General features: G+C 39.1%; 1 protein-coding gene across 5 annotated transcripts; it reads right to left on the reverse strand.

The window, feature by feature from the left end:
* Positions 1 to 2,088: 2,088 nt before the first annotated feature.
* On the reverse strand, positions 2,089 to 18,409 carry LOC140210580 (protein C19orf12 homolog). Of its 5 annotated transcripts, none has more exons than XM_072279666.1 (4): positions 18,307 to 18,409; positions 13,620 to 13,788; positions 10,636 to 10,883; positions 2,089 to 5,517 (listed from the first exon to the last, which is right to left on the reverse strand). In XM_072279666.1, exons 2-4 carry the CDS (start codon positions 13,780 to 13,782, stop codon positions 5,365 to 5,367), a joined length of 564 nt encoding a protein of 187 aa, XP_072135767.1. In that variant the 5' UTR covers positions 13,783 to 13,788; positions 18,307 to 18,409; the 3' UTR covers positions 2,089 to 5,364. The 5 variants fall into 5 exon arrangements, with proteins under 5 accessions (XP_072135767.1, XP_072135768.1, XP_072135769.1 ...); XM_072279667.1 differs by lacking the exon at positions 18,307 to 18,409 and adding an exon at positions 18,086 to 18,240; XM_072279668.1 differs by lacking the exon at positions 18,307 to 18,409 and adding an exon at positions 18,055 to 18,240.
* Positions 18,410 to 18,633: the final 224 nt, after the last annotated feature.

The following is an 18,633-nucleotide window of genomic DNA, read 5'->3' on the forward strand; positions in this document are numbered from 1 at the left end:
CCTGTCCTCTGTGCGATTGGTCACGAAACACCCTCTGCATTTGGTTTTGTCCAAAAATAGCTGTTGCCCATGAACTCTCCCTAGTTCCTGTTGAATTCCCCGTTCCAATTTAATACTCTCCCACTTAACCATACTTATTCTTATCTATATCTATCTTAAACTTTAAGGAGTTGTGGTCACTGTTCCCTAACTGCTCACCCACTAAAAGGTCAGTCCGCTGGGTAGGGTCATTACCCGACACCAGGCCCAGTACAACCCCTCCTCTTGTTGGACTATCTACATATTGATGTTTAAAGAGCCCTCTTGAGTGCACCTAACAAAATCTGCCCCACCTAAACTTTTGGCACTAAGAACATCCCAATTTATATTAAGGAAGTTGAAGTTCCCCATGACGACATCTTTATTGATTTTACTCCTTTTCTTAATTTGCCTACTTATCTGTTCCAGTGGATATTGGTGGTGGGGGATCTGTAGTAAATCATCTGCAAGCAGGGGTTCCCCAACTGGGTCTTTCACCTCTTGGTTAATGGTAGTGGTCCACGGCACATAAAAAGCTGAAAACCCCTTCATCAGAGTGATTGCTCCCTTCCTATTTTTGAGTTCTACCCATATTAACAGTGGGCAAACCTTACACTATGTCCCCTTGGAGTGCAGCTGGGATATTGTACCTGGCGTAATGCATTTCCCCCACCTCTTTTACCTCCCTATCTTTTCTGAAATATCAAAACCCAGGGACAGTAAGCACCCACCTGGCCCTCTCTCACCAAGTCTCTGTGATGGCCACAACATCATAGTTCCATGTACTGATCAAAACTCATCACCTTTACAGATAATACTCTTAGCATTCAAATACACACACTCCAAACTCTCCATCCCAACGCATCTATTACTTTGCTCTGGCTGTTTTTATTGGTCCTGACATCTACCTTCCTCTCCATCCCTCCACTTTCTGACCTGATGCTTTGATTCCCATCCCCCTGCCAAACTAGTTTAAACCCACCCGAGTAGCACTATTGAACCTCCAGGCCAGGATATTGGTTCCCTTCCAGTTTTGGAGCAAAGCATCCTGCTGCTACCTAGAAGAGTTCCTCTTGTTAAGAATTACTGTGTCATTTTATCATATCCTGTCATATACTCCTGCACCTGGCATCACTTTATGTACATAACCATCAGTCTATATATAATCTAAACTAATCTTGTGTGTGCAGTACGGCTGCACTCTAGTTACTTGTGCAATACACAGAACATGCTGGAGGAGCTCAGCAGGTCAAGAAGCATCTAGGAAAGGGAATTAACAGTCGACTTTTCGGGTCGAAACCCTTCCTCAGAGGCTCAGTCACAGAATTACAATTAACAATCTTGAATAAAAGCATAGAGGTTACACTCCAACTTTACCAAAAAAACTCCAGTCAGACCTCAGCTGGAATACTGGATACAGTTCCAGTCACCATACTATAGGAAAGATGTGATAGCGGCAGAGACAATTCACCGGCGTGTTGCACAGAATGCAGTTAGGAAGGGATGGGAGAAACTTAATCTGTTTTGCAGGGAGCAGCGGAGATTGACAGGGACATGATTTAGGTATATAAAATTATGAGAAGTGCAGTTTGGATTAAATGAGGAATTTTTCCCCTTTGTCATGGGTGAATGAATCTAGTCAGACAGGTTTAGGGTAAACAGTAAGAGATTGAGGGGTATTGAGAGTAATGTTTTTATCCAGAATGGTGAGTAAGTGAAATGCACTGTCTGAAACTGGTGGATGCAGAATTTTTAACTACATTTACAATAGTGCCTGCATGACCAGCTAAACTACTGAGGCACAGAAGGCAACAGGCCAGGTGGCTGCTTTAATATAGAAGAGTTAACATTGAAGTTGTTTTGATTTGTGGTAAACATTTAATTTGGACATATATTTCTAATGGCAATGTCAGCACCATCTAAGTGACAAGAATCTCACTGACGCTATTAAAATATGCAATCCATTCTCAAATTTTACAAGTAAATTTGCTTTATCAACATTATTTATTTTCCATAATAATACCCAAATGTTGGCCAGCTCAAAAATGAATATTGGCAAGGTTTCAAATATGTTTTTATTATTAAGTTACATTTTACAAATCGTAGCTATACAAATCTAACTTTTGTTCCATCTATACATAATACACACTGCAGAAGAAAGAATTCACCAACACAAAATTTAGTTAAATACTAAGGGTGTAAATATTATTTCTTACTGTCAAGATGCATTAGGTTCCTAACTGCACACACTCAACGCCAATAAATGTATCATAATAATATTGTTCAAAGTTAATTATATTTCTATATTTACATAAAGAAATTTATTTTTTTTAATTATCAGTTTTACAATGGATCAAAAAATATAAAGAAAATCTCAATTTCAAATTTGGCCCCAAGCTGATAAAATAAAAATCTCAAAATAAAAAAATTAAAATAAGTAACAGTAATTGTAACATTCACAGCATCTTCCTTTTATCAAAATTATCTTCTTGAAAAATGGGCCAAAATATGCCTTTTGTTGGAAGTCAGGGAGGGGAGTGTTAGGAGGTTGCAAGGAGACCAACAAGACAGGTGACCATTGAATTTTCTCATTAATTCTCAAGTATAAATGTGTTCTTAAAGCTTAATGCAGCAATCATTGCCTTGTTTAACAATGCAGTTATAAATCCTCATTTTAACATTAGCTCTTCTTTCTGGAAATGGAAGTATCAATTTACACTGTTAACAAGTGCTCACATGGAGATTGTTTGGCCATGAAGTCTCACATGTCCATGAACCTGCACTGATTCTCCTCCTGCCCACCTACACTTAATGTAAATTACATGTGCCAATTAACAGAACAACCAGCATCTCTTGTATTAGGAAACCAGATCCCAGGAAACCCCACTTTGTCACAAGCACGCACAACCTTTACATAGACAGATCATGATTGCCAGCATAGATACACTGGTGTATTTCATGTTTTAGTTATTTTATCAGCAATCTTTCATCAACCTCTTAAATATCTTCCAAAATATCAGATTCATGAAATACAGATGCAGTGTACTAGATCTGTATTTTACAATCAGGATTGATAAAATAATAGGCACATTTTTTCTTTAATTACATTGCCCTTTTTTAACACTCAGTCTTAGATAATGACTATAAAGCAAAAATGACCTTGGAACATGAAAAGTATTACATGATGATCTGACCAATAAACATCCTTCATGTTATGAAGCTGATGTGAAAAAGTAACAGGAAAACTTTAACATTTCTATTAACTATTTATTACTGATACAATCAGGCACGTGCAGTGGATGCTTAAGGCTCACAGAGCTGAAATAATGAAGTCATTCAGCAGATCCCAGTTACACCTGCATTGTTTCAGACAACTTAAATAAACTTTCCAGTTACAAGTCAAGATTGTACCCTATTAGCATGATTGAATTTTAACTGTTTACAACAATATGGAATATCTTACTGTAAAAGAATGCAGTGAAAATAAAGTGAGCTTCTGACGGGAGAAAACTAAATAAAACAATGTGAAAATAATTTAATTTTCACAAACATGCCACTTTAAGAAATGTGTTAAATCAGTTCATGTCTAATTAATACATTCCCTGCTAAACTGTGTTTGCAAAGCTTTCAAAACATATATCCACTCCCTCAACAAATCATTTGTTCTTTTATCATGAACTCATATTTGCAATAACTTACAGTAATAATCCCAGCAGCTTTACAACAGCTCATATAACATTATTCAGACTAACTTTTGCAAATAATATTTTTTAAAGAGAGATCATGTTGACTCAAGTCTGTATATCTCTATTCCTGAAAGAGCCTTTTACATCAAAATTTTACCAGTTTCTTTTAAGGGGAGCTTGTCAACTTAGAAACAATTTATCTTCCAGTGGTAGTTTTGCACTACTGACAATTTATGCCCACAGTGACTTAAAATAAAACTACCCATGCTAACTTATTTAGTTCTGTTGGGGATGTAATTTTAATCCCATCAGTGTGGGCTGAATTCAAACTGAGAGTTAATAGCTCAATAAATTAACCTATGGTGCTAACCAGTCATTTATGTGTCAATGTTCGCAGATATGTGATGGATAACTAGGTGCACGTTGACCATTATTCCTGTCCTATTAAGCTGGAACTTAATGGACAATGTACAGCGGGTGTTCTGATACATGATTTTGGATTGCATAAACGTGCACAAGAGTTAAGGTTAATAATTTACAGGATATTATTAAAAAGACACAAACATTACATAGGTTAATGCAACTGTACAAGAATTTTTTAAAGCACATTAACAAGGAATGTCATTAGAAACATCAAAATGTATAAGTTTGCCATTCACCTTCAGTTTTTGCTCTAAGATTAATTAAAATTTGTCATTTGAATTGCTCAGATATTGCTGTGATTTCCTTTTCTATTTCCACACAATTATGTAAGCTCTTCCTTGTTATGGGCACCATTTAATTCTCCATGAACATAAAAACCTCAATTGGCTTTACATCAGGGAACATTTAGAAAATTATCCTTAAACTCACTATCTATTGCATATCTAAAAAGTTTAAAGGCTGAATTGAAATAGAGGAATTTCACAAACCAACAGTGAAACGAGAAGGAATTCTCAGGTCTTGACTGTTGATAGAATCATCCCTCCCCACCGACTCCTGTATAGGTACTCAACCCTGGAACTGCGCTAAATATTACACCTGCCTCTACACCTCCTCCACATTCAGGGTCCTAAACAGTCTTTCCAGGTGAGGCAGTCCTTCACAAATAAATTGAACGGTGTCAGTTATTGTATCTGGTGCTCCTAACAGTAAGACCGAAAACAAAATGGGGGACCACTTCATCAAACAACTTTGCTCTATCTGTAGTACAGCCACCCATTACAATTCCACTTCCCACTCCCACACTGACATGACTGTCTATGGCTTCAACCACTGCCTGGTTGAGGCTGGATGGAGATTAGAGTAACAACACCTCATATCCAATCTTTATTGTCTCAACCCGATGGCATGAACAAAAATTTCCCTAGCTTCTGACAATCACACCTCTCTGTCATTCCCCCCTTGGTTTTCCCTTATTCTTCAAGCTCCATCACTCCTTCCCTTGCCCTCGTGATCTGCCTATCACCCACACCCCTTTGCCTCCCCCTCATCCCCTGTCCTTTATTCCATGGTCTGCTGTCCACTCCTATCAGATTCCATCTTCTTCAACGCTTTGTCAGTTCCACCTATCACATCCCAGCTTATCACTTGCCAGTTCTCACTCCAGCTCCTCCCTTCTCCCTCACCTTATGTATGAGCCTTTCTTTCCAGTCCTGATGAAGGATCTCAATCCGAAACATCAACTGTCCATTTGCCTCCATAAGAGCCGCCTGACCCACTGTGTTCCTTCAGCATCTTGTGTCTTCAACAGTACCAAAAGTAGGCTTCTGTGAAATTTGCTCTTGAATAGTGTTAACCATTTCCACAGAAACAGCGAGTAAGCAATTGTCAACTGGGAGTGGAAAGAAAATGGCTGTTCATTAGCGTACATTTACCCCAGTGGTCAGAATCAATCGATATCCCTTGAATTACTGCAGAATACATCTGCCACAATTTAGTCATTTTAGACCATACAACAGTTACATTTTCATACAAATTAAACATATGCTTTGACTGTGTAATAAAGAACAACTTTTATAAAAAAGGATCAATGGGCCTCATGTGCAAAGGTCTTGTAGATTGGTACAAATGATGGTAAAATAAGTACTTGAAAACCAATTTTAGTGTCCACTTCAGATGAGTAGTTGCTTACTTGTTGGTATCATCTTAATCAGTAGTTATGTGGCTCATTTCAGACTATAGTGACAATTCACTTTTTGTTCTAATCACCAGAGACAACAGAATATAGATGAAGAGGTGTTCTGACTGAGATGATACAATGTATGAGATTTAGCTAGCACATTTGACAAAATTTGAGTATTTATAGTGATTAAGGAGTACTGTATGCAGTTCTTGTCTCCATACTTGAGGAAGGATATACTGCCTTGGAGGCAGTGCAGAGAAGGTTCACCAGGTTGATTCCAGGGATGAAGGGGTTAACCTCTGAGGCGAGATTGAGTCGCCTGGGACTATACTCTCTGGAGTACAGAAGAATGAGAGGGGATCTTATAGAAACATACAAAATTTTGAAAGGGATAGCTAAGATAGAAGTAGGAAAGTTGTTTCCATTGGTAGGTGAGACTAGAACTAGGGGACATTGCCTCAAGATTCAGGGGAGAAGATTTAGGATGGAGATGAGGAGAAACTGTTTTTCCCAGAGTGGTGAATCTGTGGAATTCTCTGCCCAGGGAAGCAGTTGAGGTTTCTTCACTAAATATATTTAAGAAACAGTTAGATAGGTTTTTACATAGCAAGGAATTTAAGGGTTATGAAGAAAAGGCAGGTAGATGGAGCTGAGTTTATGGACAGATCAGCCATGATCTTATTGAATGGCGGGGCAGGCTCGATGGGCCGGATGGCCTACTCTTGCTCCTAGTTCTTATTATGTAGAAACTGGGCAATAGGGGAATAAATTGAAGACTAAATGTAAAAGACTTACAACCTGCTACTGACAAGAGTAGTCCTGCAAAACATTAGGAAAACCAGGAGCCATATAACTCATTGAACCTGCTCTATTATTCAGTAAGGTCAGGACTAAGTTACGCGCAACGTCTATTTTTAATATTTCTTGGAATGCCTCCATTCCCTTGGTCCTCAAAAACGTAATCTTGAACCTGTACATAGACCACTAGGGTAGAATTATAGAACCCTCAAAGAAATCTCTCCATGTCAGTTTCTAGAGGCTAATCCCTTACAATAAGACAGTGCCCTGACTCGACTCATCAGCCATTACAAACGGTCTTTCAGCTTCTAACCTGTCAATTCCACGTACAATTTTGTACTTTTCAGTGTTACCTATCATTCCAAATTTAAATGAGTATGAGAAATCCTACTCAACAGCACTTCCGGTGTAACTGCACTGCCCTGCCTCCGAGGCTAGGATGCTAGGAATGCTCGCAACAAATACCTGTGCCATCCCTCCCTTTCTACGCCAACTACTTTAATCACGCCATTCCTTAGGAATGCACCAATTTGTAAAAAAAACATTCAGTATTGACTGATATGCAGCAGGTAAAGTTCAGATAAACGCCAGACGATGACCACCTCAACACCTGGTCTGAACCACGACGTTATCACTTCCATCAGCAATAGCGCTGTTTATTTAACTGGATCAGTCACATAGAAACTGTAGCCACAACAGCAGGTTAAGGATTGAGTACCCTTCATATGACACATCTTCTGACTTCAGACAGCCTTCTTACAGTCTATAAAGCAAAGCCAGGGATGTTCTCATATCATAAACACAAGAGGTTCTGCAAATGCTGGAAATCCAGAGCAACATGCACAAAATGGTGGAGGAACTCAGAATCTACAGAAAGGCATAAAGAGTCCACCTTTCAGGCCAAGACCCTTCATCGGGTCTCTTTATTACTTTCTATAAATGCTGCCTGACCTGCAGAGTTCCTCCAGCATTTTGTGTGTTGCGTGTGTTCTCAAATCATTTCCTCACCTGGATGACTGCAGCTCTAAGAGCACGCAGCACAAAGGAGTTCACTCAATTGAATCATTCATTCCAATACCACCATGATATAGTGTAATGCCCTAGTTCATATTTTTACTGTTATGCTGTATGTATTTCATTTAGCAGTTCTGTAAGAGCAGTCTGTTCTGTTTTCAGCTTGTTTGGGTTATTGATGAAGACAAGAGATGAGGAGAAATGTGTGCCATCCAATTAGGATGGTCAAATTAAGGGGAGGTTTCTCTAAGATTGGGCTTGGTGCTTTTGTTCAAGAGAGGATGAAGAGGGAAGATGCAGGAGAGAAGAGGTCGTAGGATTCAACCCAGAGTGGGACCGTGATTCAGCAAAGCTGGGGCAAGATCGATTTGAGCTCCAAACCCATGCACATTTGGCTGTTTAATTAAAACAGGCCCTTTTCTTTTTTTTGTTCTTTTCTTTACTAACCCTTTAGTCAAATTAAGATTCATAAATATAATCTTTTAATCATATGCAGTGTACTGTTATTTTGTGGCACTAATTTGAAACAGGTTAGCAAATTACACACATCCACACCAGCAGGGGTTTGGGGTTGGACATCGCCTCAGTCTCACGAGTTTGGCAGGGCAGGAGGTTGTCTCCCCTAGACTTACGCAGCGAAGGAAACCAGCGGGTTTCAGTACCTTTACTGCCCACACCTACATCAGTCACTCACTTGAACTACTCCAATAGCCCATCTAAGCCTGCAGCAATGACCAAGTTCAAGGCCAATGGGTACACATGATCGGCAATATTTCCACGGTGCTTCCTGGGTTGGAAATGTTTCATGATTTGTGAACCAATCACCTGGAACGTCCCCTCAACAGCACTATGGGAAAAGTTGCCAGCACTAGGGAAGAATCAGTTTGCTATTTTCTCAAGGGAAAGATCAACAACAACTTATAGATCATACATTAATAATTGGGCCGGGAAGTAAAAGTGAGTATTGGAACAGATCGGGCTAATGAGATGAAGGCTAAACCTCATACTGAGGATAAACACCCAAATCGGCTGTGTGGCTCAGATGATCTATGACCTCTACTGCAGCTATTGAAAATTAACAATGGGCAATAAGAACAATAATTACAGAATTCCTCCAGCATTTTGTGTGTGTTGCTCGGATTTCCAGTGTCTGCAGATTTTCTCTTGTTTATATTATATATCTCCCTCAATCTCCTCAGACTCTGCAGTACTTTCACCCTCAATTCTGTAGACATAATTGTGATTTTCCTTAGTTCTAATTGTGCTTCTCAGAGAAAATAACTTTTACTTACTGACATACAGTGTGGAGTAGCCCCCTTCCAGCCCTTCGAACCTCACCATTCAGCAATCTCCCAACCTAATCACGGGACAATTTACAATGACCAATTAACTTACCAACTTATCTTTGGATATGTGCAAAGTCCACATTTATTTCGCCCCAGTGTAGCACTACTGCCAGAAAGAGTCGCGTCTGTTGTGGCAGTGCCCTGAGGAATTTTCCAGAATGAGCTCGGGTTGACATGTGGGCCAGCCTGCTGTGGAATTTCCTGCCAAAAGACTGTTACTTTCCAATAACATGGAAAATCCCATTATGCTGCAGTAATCCGCTTCAGCAACAGTAAAAAAAAAATGCCACTCCTTCAGGTATTCCACACTGAAGTCAGGTTTATCCTCCTCAGATTTACTTAATCCACGCTTACACTACTCCCTGTTTACTGATGTACGTTCTTCAGCTTAACCCTAACCTGGTACTGTTTATTCCATTTTCTTTTTCTCCTCTTGTTCATCCTTTAGTGCTTATCACACTGTCTAAAGCATCTGGAAACAGCTTTCTGCCTACTAGAAACACTACTTTGCTGCTGCTGTTTAGTATTCTTTAACTTTTGCATAGTTACTGTCCAATCTACAATTTGGGACTGAAACCCATTTGTTAACTTTTATTCTCACTTTATGCACATTGTACAGTTTCTTTAAAGATAAGAAACTAAATAAATTTGGGATCATTTTGGCATTGCTGGTGGAACAAATTCATCCATGTTTATACTTGGTTAATAAGTTAACATCAGGGACAATGCTGATCAGTAGGGCAGTCCTACTGATATGATTGGTTGATTGGCAGATGTGTATACAGGGCCTCCAGCTGCATTGTACACGCAGTCGGGTTGTGCAAGGCTGTAGACTAACCTTATAACTAATCCAGAAAGGCTCTCCAAGCTACAGTTATGCTGCAATTCTCACCAGTTACTTTGACAAATTTATCTTGATTAACTCTGTCCAGATCATTCTGGGTCCTGGTATCCCTGTTGTGCATCTAATGTTTCACTTTGGCCACTAGACTATCTTATCAGAATTTACAGACACATCAGCCTGACTGAGATGACTAGCTGGAGAGATGTTACTTTCCGAACAGTAACTGTGAGATCATTTCTTGCAGCTTTCCAGTATGTATCCAGACACTTTTTAAAATTACCATGTTTTTTCAAGTATTACCAAATTAAAAGAGCATTAACGAGCTATTGAAAAAAAGTCCAGTTATTCTTAAGTTACCTGAAAGTTATTCCTTGTTTATGAACCCAGTCCATTTCCTATTGATTGACTGTTGACAAATGACAAGAGAAGGTAAACAACAAAAAAAAAATAAAAACAAATTTAAAGAATCCTGATGCTGATACAATTGGGGGAGAAATTTATCCTGGGTGGTATTGCTGAAATGGGTAAGATTGCAATTTGCCACCAGTTAAATACTTGACTTATTTTTCCTTTCTTTTTAAGTCAACAGAGCTGAACATTGGCCACAGAGTTTAACAGGCAAACATACTTTTGCACCAACCTGCAAGCCAAATGCCACTCCATTCTAATCAATATTTAAAACAGCAAAATTCACCAGTATCACTGCAGCATAATCAAGATAGCATTCTTCATAGATTCTTGAATTCGTAGGCAATACTTCATGTCTATCTACTCAGTAAAATTCGTATTTCAAGAATTGCACAGATTTCAGTCATGGTATCGCACCTCAGCATTGAGTTGTCTCATAAAATATCCACTTATTGCTGCCAGTACCTGGCTCTTCAAGGCAGCATTTCCCATTACTAATGATATCAATTGCACTGCATCAGTCCAGTCCAAATGCCGGACAATATTTGCTACATCGTCACACAGGATCTGCCGTTGATTTGGTGGAAGCTCCATAAGTATCTGGGGCACTGGTTTAAATTGTCCACCTGTCATCCAGGCACCCAACAACCCACCAAATGCACCACCTAGAGAAAACAAACAGGACAATATGAACATCATTTATTTTCTAATTTTAAAATGCTTTGTTTTTTTCTTAAAAATACTGCTTCACGTTTAATTATGCTCCTTGACATACAGCCCTCCAAAGATCTCTCAACCAATGAACTATTTCTATTAAAACAACCAGGACAGTGACTGCTAGCAAGCCATTTAACAAGGAATGACATCACAGCCAGGCCCTGATCAGATAATCACCCAAATTTTATACAAGCACTTACATAATTCACACAGTCGTTAACCGTAGAGATTCAGTTCAGCACTGCCTCTTCAAACAAGCTATCGTATTAGACTTTCTTCCCCAACTTCTGAATGAAGAAGGCAACTGTGACACAATTGAGTATCAATCTACAGAGCCATGATCCAGAACAGACTCTCTAACATCTCCCTGAATTGTGGATTTAATTAATGCATGGCTAGGAAATTTCAACTGCAAACTTTGCTCCAATGACCAAGAACCAAATGCTTTCTGGCGAAGATACTCCCATAGTGGGAGTTCCAGCATTTAGTTCCATTGAGGACAGAAGATTGGTAAAACAGTTTCAGATATTTTCCTCAAAATATATTCATTGCATTTTCACACAACATATAGGAACTGTGAATACACCAAACTGATGCTCCAAAATACTCAATCCAAAACTTATTGTTTGTTTAATTTATAATTGACACTGAAATAAGGTTTTAGAGATAAATAACAGCTTGTTATTATGACATAAGTTTATTTGGAGTAAATGTGATTCATGTATTGTGTTGTGTAGCTCGGTCCAGAGGAACCTTGTTTCGTTTGATGGTATATATGTACAGGGGATTCTGGTTAATTGGGCCATTGGTTGATCGGGGCAGCTGCTTATTTGGGACAACTCTTAAAGATCAAAACCTAATCAAGAAAATAGCTGGGATTTTCTTCATTTATTTGGGACACTATACTGCTTACTTGGGACAGGAGACCGTTCTCACTAGTGTCCGATGCGTGCACTTGTGTGGCCGTTGGACACTACACTGAGCTAACAGGTTTTAAATAGCATCAGTCGCATGTGTTTGTGTTCAAATAGATGTGATTATTGTCACTGACAGCTGGCGGGAAACAAGCAGTGAAACAATTTGGAACTGTGTTGCTCACTGTGGTTTCAAGCACTCAGGCTTGGAGATGAGAGAAACGATGAGGAGTGAAAATAAAATGATTTCACTTCCTCAGCAAGTTAGGAATTAAAAAAGAATTTAAAGGTTATCGACAATCATTTTGAATGTTACAATAAAAATGAAGATTTGAAGGATGCAACCATTTCTAACTAGAGTCAGTTTTGTGCACTTGTGTGGCTGTTGGACATTAATTGTTAGAATACACCAAATTGCGTATGCTTGAGTTGTATTATTCATTTGGGCTGACCAACATTAAATTAAAAAGCAGTGATTTTTGACACTACTTCATGCAAGAAGGCAACACATGCAGTCTATTATATGTACCAGTATCTGGGCTGATTTTGTTCATTTACAGCAATCAAAAGAATGTGCCAGCATACACTGGATTAATTTCTCCTTGATAATTATTACAAACTAATATAGAGTTTTATAGTACTGTAGTAAACTGGGTAGTGTTCTAATTTGTTCTGTATTTCACTTAAATACATAATTTCTTATTTAGTTAAACAGTATTTTGTCTTTTTTTAAACTATTTCCATGAAACTTCAGCTAATTGGAGCAGCTGCTTAATTGGGCCAAAATGTACTGGTCCTAAAGTATCCCAATTAACCAGAGTCTTCCATATCCAGTTGAATGCCAATGGACTTGAACTTGATCTCATAACTTTACTTAAGATTTCGGATCTGTCATGTAATTGGGGACGAGAATGGTTAATGCTGCCAGAAGTGAAGTATAGCCTATTGGGGGCAAAAAAAATAAGCCACGAACGCACATATACAATGAAGGGAATTGACTCAGCACAGACAGACTTTAAAAGGGATCTAGAAGTGATTTACCACTCAGCATTTCAATGCTGCAAAATAGAATATTAGGGTACAACAGAAAGAGAGACTATGTTGACATTTATGATGAGATAAAATAATCTATTGAATACATGGGAGTCTAGTTGTCAGATTTTAAAATGGATGTGTGTGCTTTAGAAAAAGTGCTGAGATATGCATCAGGAGTGACTTCAAAGGTTCGGTTATATGAAAATAGAAGAGAGTTATGATATGATTTATATAAGGCAGAGCCAATGGAACTGACTTATGACTGAAGTCAAACCAAGCAGAGATTGCAGCTTCTCTTCTCTGAGGATTACGTGGGTTTAATTGGATTCCTGAGACGGATAGCTTTCAGTTTTAGTTTAATTAAATTATCACATTTGTCAAAATAAATTTTCCGTTTCCCCATTGGAATTGGAACCCACAAAACTTTGGACTTTTGATGATACTTTAATAATACTTGGTTTGATCACTGACAATATTGCCTGATACTGATCCCTCAAGCATATATTTTACAAACTCTAATAAGCTTTCGTAATTTTGTGGAGATAATAGTCAGCATGTTACTCAATTGGGCATTAAACATGTTCATAGTGCCCATTGCCAATCCCACGCTACATTGTTTAAAGGGAGGCACTAACCATGAATCATTTAAATGTAATACCTGGTGCTTATCTAACTTCACCATTTATTGTCATCTTAAATCTATAAATTTCCATCTGTTCAAGAGCATAAACTTACCAACTGCGATTCCTGGAGGACCACCAACCAAGCCTCCTGCAAATGCGATTGCACCAGCCAGAAGTGCTCCTTTCGCAGCACTCTTTATTGCGACATGCATCTTCTCTTCCTCCGAAATATGGCGCACCAACTTCATCACGTCATTGATGTTGACAGGCATCATGTCAAACTAAAAGATTCAAAAATTAGACACTGACATTTAGCAGCTATGACAATTCACCTTTAAGTACTGAATCACTTTTGAAAGGCAAATCATGTATAAGTGTTCATCCTTCCGAATCTCCCAACTAATTGCTGACAATACCAGAAAACATCTGGCAACAAAAGAACAACTTTCCATAGAAACAAATCTGCTATCCCCACAGTTTATGTAGCCATCCTTACACACTTGTATTGGAGCTCATTCATCATCTACGGTTACTTTTTACAGATTATGGGATCACAAGATAGGAACTATTCCTACTAATATGGAATGTGCATGGATTTCCAAGAGGCTGCCTGGTTTAGGGAATCATACAGCAGAAATATTGGGCTCAATTTCCCATATCATCCTGCGATTTGGTGCCAGAGACGAAGTATGGAATCTTGGACGCCCTTGAAGCAAGACTTAAGACTTACTACCGTAAATCCATTTAAGACCAGAATCAGAATCACTTTATTGCCAGTATGTGAAACAAACCAGAACTGATTATGGTTCGGTACCAAGCATATAAAAAAAGGACAATGCCATAAAAGAAAACACAAGAGCATCCAACAATTTAAAAGACGTTAGCACAATTAATTGCCATGAGCAATTAGCAGAACGGTCACATGCGCAAACGTCAAAAAAATCAAACTTAAAAGAAATGTGAACATGTGAACAGACTCAATAATTATCAACAGAACAAGGAGAGCAGGAAAGACTATTTGTTGTGCAGGGACAGTTAGGGTATTAAACCTGAACGAGTTTTGTTTAGTCACTCACTTTTGCAGATAGTAAGTACTGAGATGCTTGTCCTACCTAACATATTTTATGTTTTAAATAGAACCCTTGTATTTGAACTACACATTGTAAAATGGAAATTTTATAGGTGTAATAAACATATGTACTTTGCACAATGCTCCCTCCAAGTTACTCAAACTAGATCTCTTCAGTTTTGATTCTATTATCTATTTCTCTAAATGTGGTTACACCCATTCAAAAAACATACAGATTCAAGTAAAGGAATCATACAGAAACAAATAACTTCCAGTTCTCTCCATAGGCATTCTCTGTTGGGCCGGTCACAGTCACAGGGAAGCTAAAGGTACAGTGATACATTCACTCTTCAATCAACAAAGGCAGAGCAATTCAGGCTGTGGAACTGGGCTACAGAGCTGTGTCCTGAGGTGGGGCCTTTCTTTAGTGAATCAACGCCTCTCTGGTTGTCAGGAGCTAATTATCGTTGACCAGGTTTTGGTGGTTTCAAGCACAGATTTTTTATCTGAGTGAAATTTGCAGCAACTCCATTCATGATGCAGGGAAAATATCCAAAGACGCAGCTCAGGACTTTCCGGTCAAAGAGTTGGGAACAATGGTCTGTTCCATTTCCTCCCATCCCAAGCAAAGATAGGATTTCCTTCATTCTCACCTTCCACCTCAACAACCTTTTCTGATGGATCTTATATAACTCCACCCAGTTTAAGAGCAGAATGGTTTTCTTATATTTGTACAGTGTGTTGGTGAGGCCACGCCTGAGACCTGGTTTTGGCTCCCATACCTAAAAAATATAGCAATTTTGAAAGCAATCCAAAGGAAGTTCACCAGACTAATTCCTGGGATGAGAGAGTTGTCCCATCAGGAGAGGCCAAACTCCTCAGAAGTTTCGAAAAACGATGAATCACCTTAAGGAAACAAGATCCTAAGGAGGCTTGACAGGATAGTTATTAAGATACCTTCACTAGTGGGGGAATCATAAAAGCAGGGGGACATAATTGCAAAAATATGGAGTCAGTCACTCAGAATGGAAATGTGTAGAATTTTCTTCTCTGAGGGTAGTGATTCTCTGGAATTTTCAGCTTCCGAGGATAAGGAAAACCAGATTGTTGGAAGCATTTAATGTGGAGGCAGACAGATAAGGGAAATTGATACAGGAGTTAAGGCCAGCATTGTTTAGTCATGTTCATTTTGACCTAAAGGACACGATGACCAGCTCTATGTGCTCCTGTGTTCTTCTATATGAATCCAACACATCTTCCCCTCCTCTCACTTTTCAGCATTCTGGAGACCGTTCCCTCTAACATGTCTTGGTTCACTCTGCCATCTCCGACAACATCCACTCTCTTTCTCACCGCATCTCAATGCAATCTCTGCTATTTTACCTTCCCGCACTATGAAACAAAACGGTCCACTTGGTTGAAGCAGCCACTGATTTTCCTTCCATTAAAGAAACCAAAAATAGAGATATTGCTTTGCACAACTTTTCTGTTCAGTTCTCAAAGACGATTCTCAACGTCAAGTTTCCCGTCACTGTCAGTCAAACTGCTAACTCACAGCTCCAGCCATCTGGGCTCAATCCTATTAGAGTTGGTACATTTTCCCTGTGACTGCACAGGTTTCCCCCAGGTACTCCAGTTCCCTCCCACATCACAAAAACAGGTAGATTAACTAATTTTCACTACTATGTAGGTGAGCGATAGAATAAGTTGATATGAATATGGAAGAATTTTTTAAAATTACATTAATGTATAATTTGTGCTTGGGCCATGTGGGACCGAAGGATATGCTTCCACGTTGTGTATATCCAACACAGGCCAGTACTACACCTTCCATCTATGCATGTTGGAAATCTGCAGATTCAACACTGAATTCTATAAGTTCAGATAACCCAGCTTGCCAGCCTATGTTAAAAGTCACCAGTTCTGCTGCAAGGTTCTCAATCTGTAACTTAAGCTCAGACGTCTCTGCAGTGGATGTTGTCTAAGCTGCTGGGTTTTCTCCAACAATCTCTTTTAGTTCAGGCTTTCAGTAACTGCTGTGCTCTACATCTCTCAATTCCAGCAGTGTTCCTAGTCCTCTCTCCTCTATTATCATCCACCTCCCTTTTTTAAACCTCCTCCAATCAGCAATTCTTCATCACCTTCTCCCATCTGACAGCAGTACCAGACGGGATCCAGTTTCTCTTTGTCTCCAACCTATCTGGGACATTTTCTTTGTTCTCTCCCCCTTCTTCAAAATGTTTCCTTGTTCTGTTGAAAAGTCATCAACATGAAAGATTAGCAGGGCAACCTAGTAATGGTTTGGCACACCTTTAGTCTACAGGAGCAGAATACAGTCTCCAGGTAAATAAAATGGATAGAACTATTTCTGATGCAAAAAAATTACAGATAAACACAATCCAGAATTATTGCAAAACATGAGTATAATGAAAGACTTGAAGACCTGCTCCTAGTATGAGGTTATTGATTGCCTGCCAATGCACAATCCATAAATACTGCCCTGGAATATCACACTATAAAGGCTGAAAAATCTTTCTTGATTCCAACAGGAAGACTCCATGATGGAAGTAGCATCATTAATGGGAAACCCATTAATGAAAGGGAAAATCACATCACCCCTTGCAAGCTCTCAACTCCAGCTGTTCCAAGATGAGAGAAATGTGAGGAATCCCTGGCCCCCACCACCACCAACCACTACCAAGCACGGTAAGGAGTTATACATACCGAAGTTCAGATCAAACAGTAATCCATTCAAAAATGTCCCTCCAAAAGATCTTAGACGTCAAATCCAAGGTGCTCAAAACACAGATGATCAGATGTACTTACTATTTGCTTTTCTGAACCAGAAATTGATATTGGTCTCATGCCAAACCTATGGCCCCCAATCACATTTCAACTCCATTTCAATAACTCAATTGAAAGATAGTGAATATTTAATAAATACACTAGAGATGGTATTGTGGGTATAAAGCGGCTGTTTCTAATTAGATTCTTAATAATACAGTAATGGCCTACAGTGGCTGATCCTAGTGTTAACAATATTTTAAAACCCTGATTCCGCCTTTATTTAATTTTGGGTATTGGGCAAAAACAGCGAATTATACTGAAAATTACTTTATACAGTACACCTCAGTTTTTCAAACAAAAGTTGATACAACATAGATTCGTTTTATTGAGGTCTGGAGCCCCTGGTCAAAGTAAATCAGCATATCCGAACTGCTCATGGCACACGACTGAAAAAAACGGGCGTTATGGAAATATGTCTTTGTTCCAATGGGATACAACCGAAAGACACACGTAGGGGATATTGCGACAATTTGCAAGACCTTTCAATTTTAAAATCTGTCCGTCATACTTTTCTCAAAATAAAAGTAACATTTTCATCTATTATTTCCAACTTTAAAAAAAATAACCGCACTGTAAACGAGAAGCATGCAGTAGGATTTCATACTGAGATGTAACTGACACCGATCCGAACCTCGCTATATTCGGGTTCACCCCGTCTTTACCCTCAACAAAAGCGCCCTTCAGTTTAGTGGAGAATTTCAGCTTGTATTTTGATTGGAAATGCTGCACGCCGCTTTGTTATTGGTGCCTATTTAACGTGTACGTTTCCACGGCCCAAATCCAGGTCTTCCAAAAGATATCTGGGATCCAGCCAGCCTCACTATTCCCGGAAGCAGTCCTCGCTCACTGAGAGTTCCGCCGCCAGTAATGCTGCATACAGTACCTGCTTCCAGGCCGTTCGCTGTTAGATCCGACGTTAACCAAGTTACAGCCTTACAATGTTCCAGTAGGCAGCAGAGTGGCTCCCGCCGAGCCTTTCAATCCCCTGTTGACCTAGGGAGTGGCAAAGATCATGTGAATCGCACTGAAAGACTAATCCGCAAACTCCCCGAGATAATACGTTTATTTGAGTTAGAGCGGCTGTGGAAAATATTTCTGTGAACATTATGACATGAAGCCACGTAAAGCATTTCGGAAAATATATTGGTTTTAAAGAATATCTTAAATATCTTAGAGAGGTCTGGGATAAAAATAGCATTGCAAACGCTGG

The sequence above is a fragment of the Mobula birostris genome, chromosome 15 (assembly GCF_030028105.1).
Source record: "Mobula birostris isolate sMobBir1 chromosome 15, sMobBir1.hap1, whole genome shotgun sequence".
Classification (NCBI taxonomy): domain Eukaryota; kingdom Metazoa; phylum Chordata; class Chondrichthyes; order Myliobatiformes; family Myliobatidae; genus Mobula; species Mobula birostris.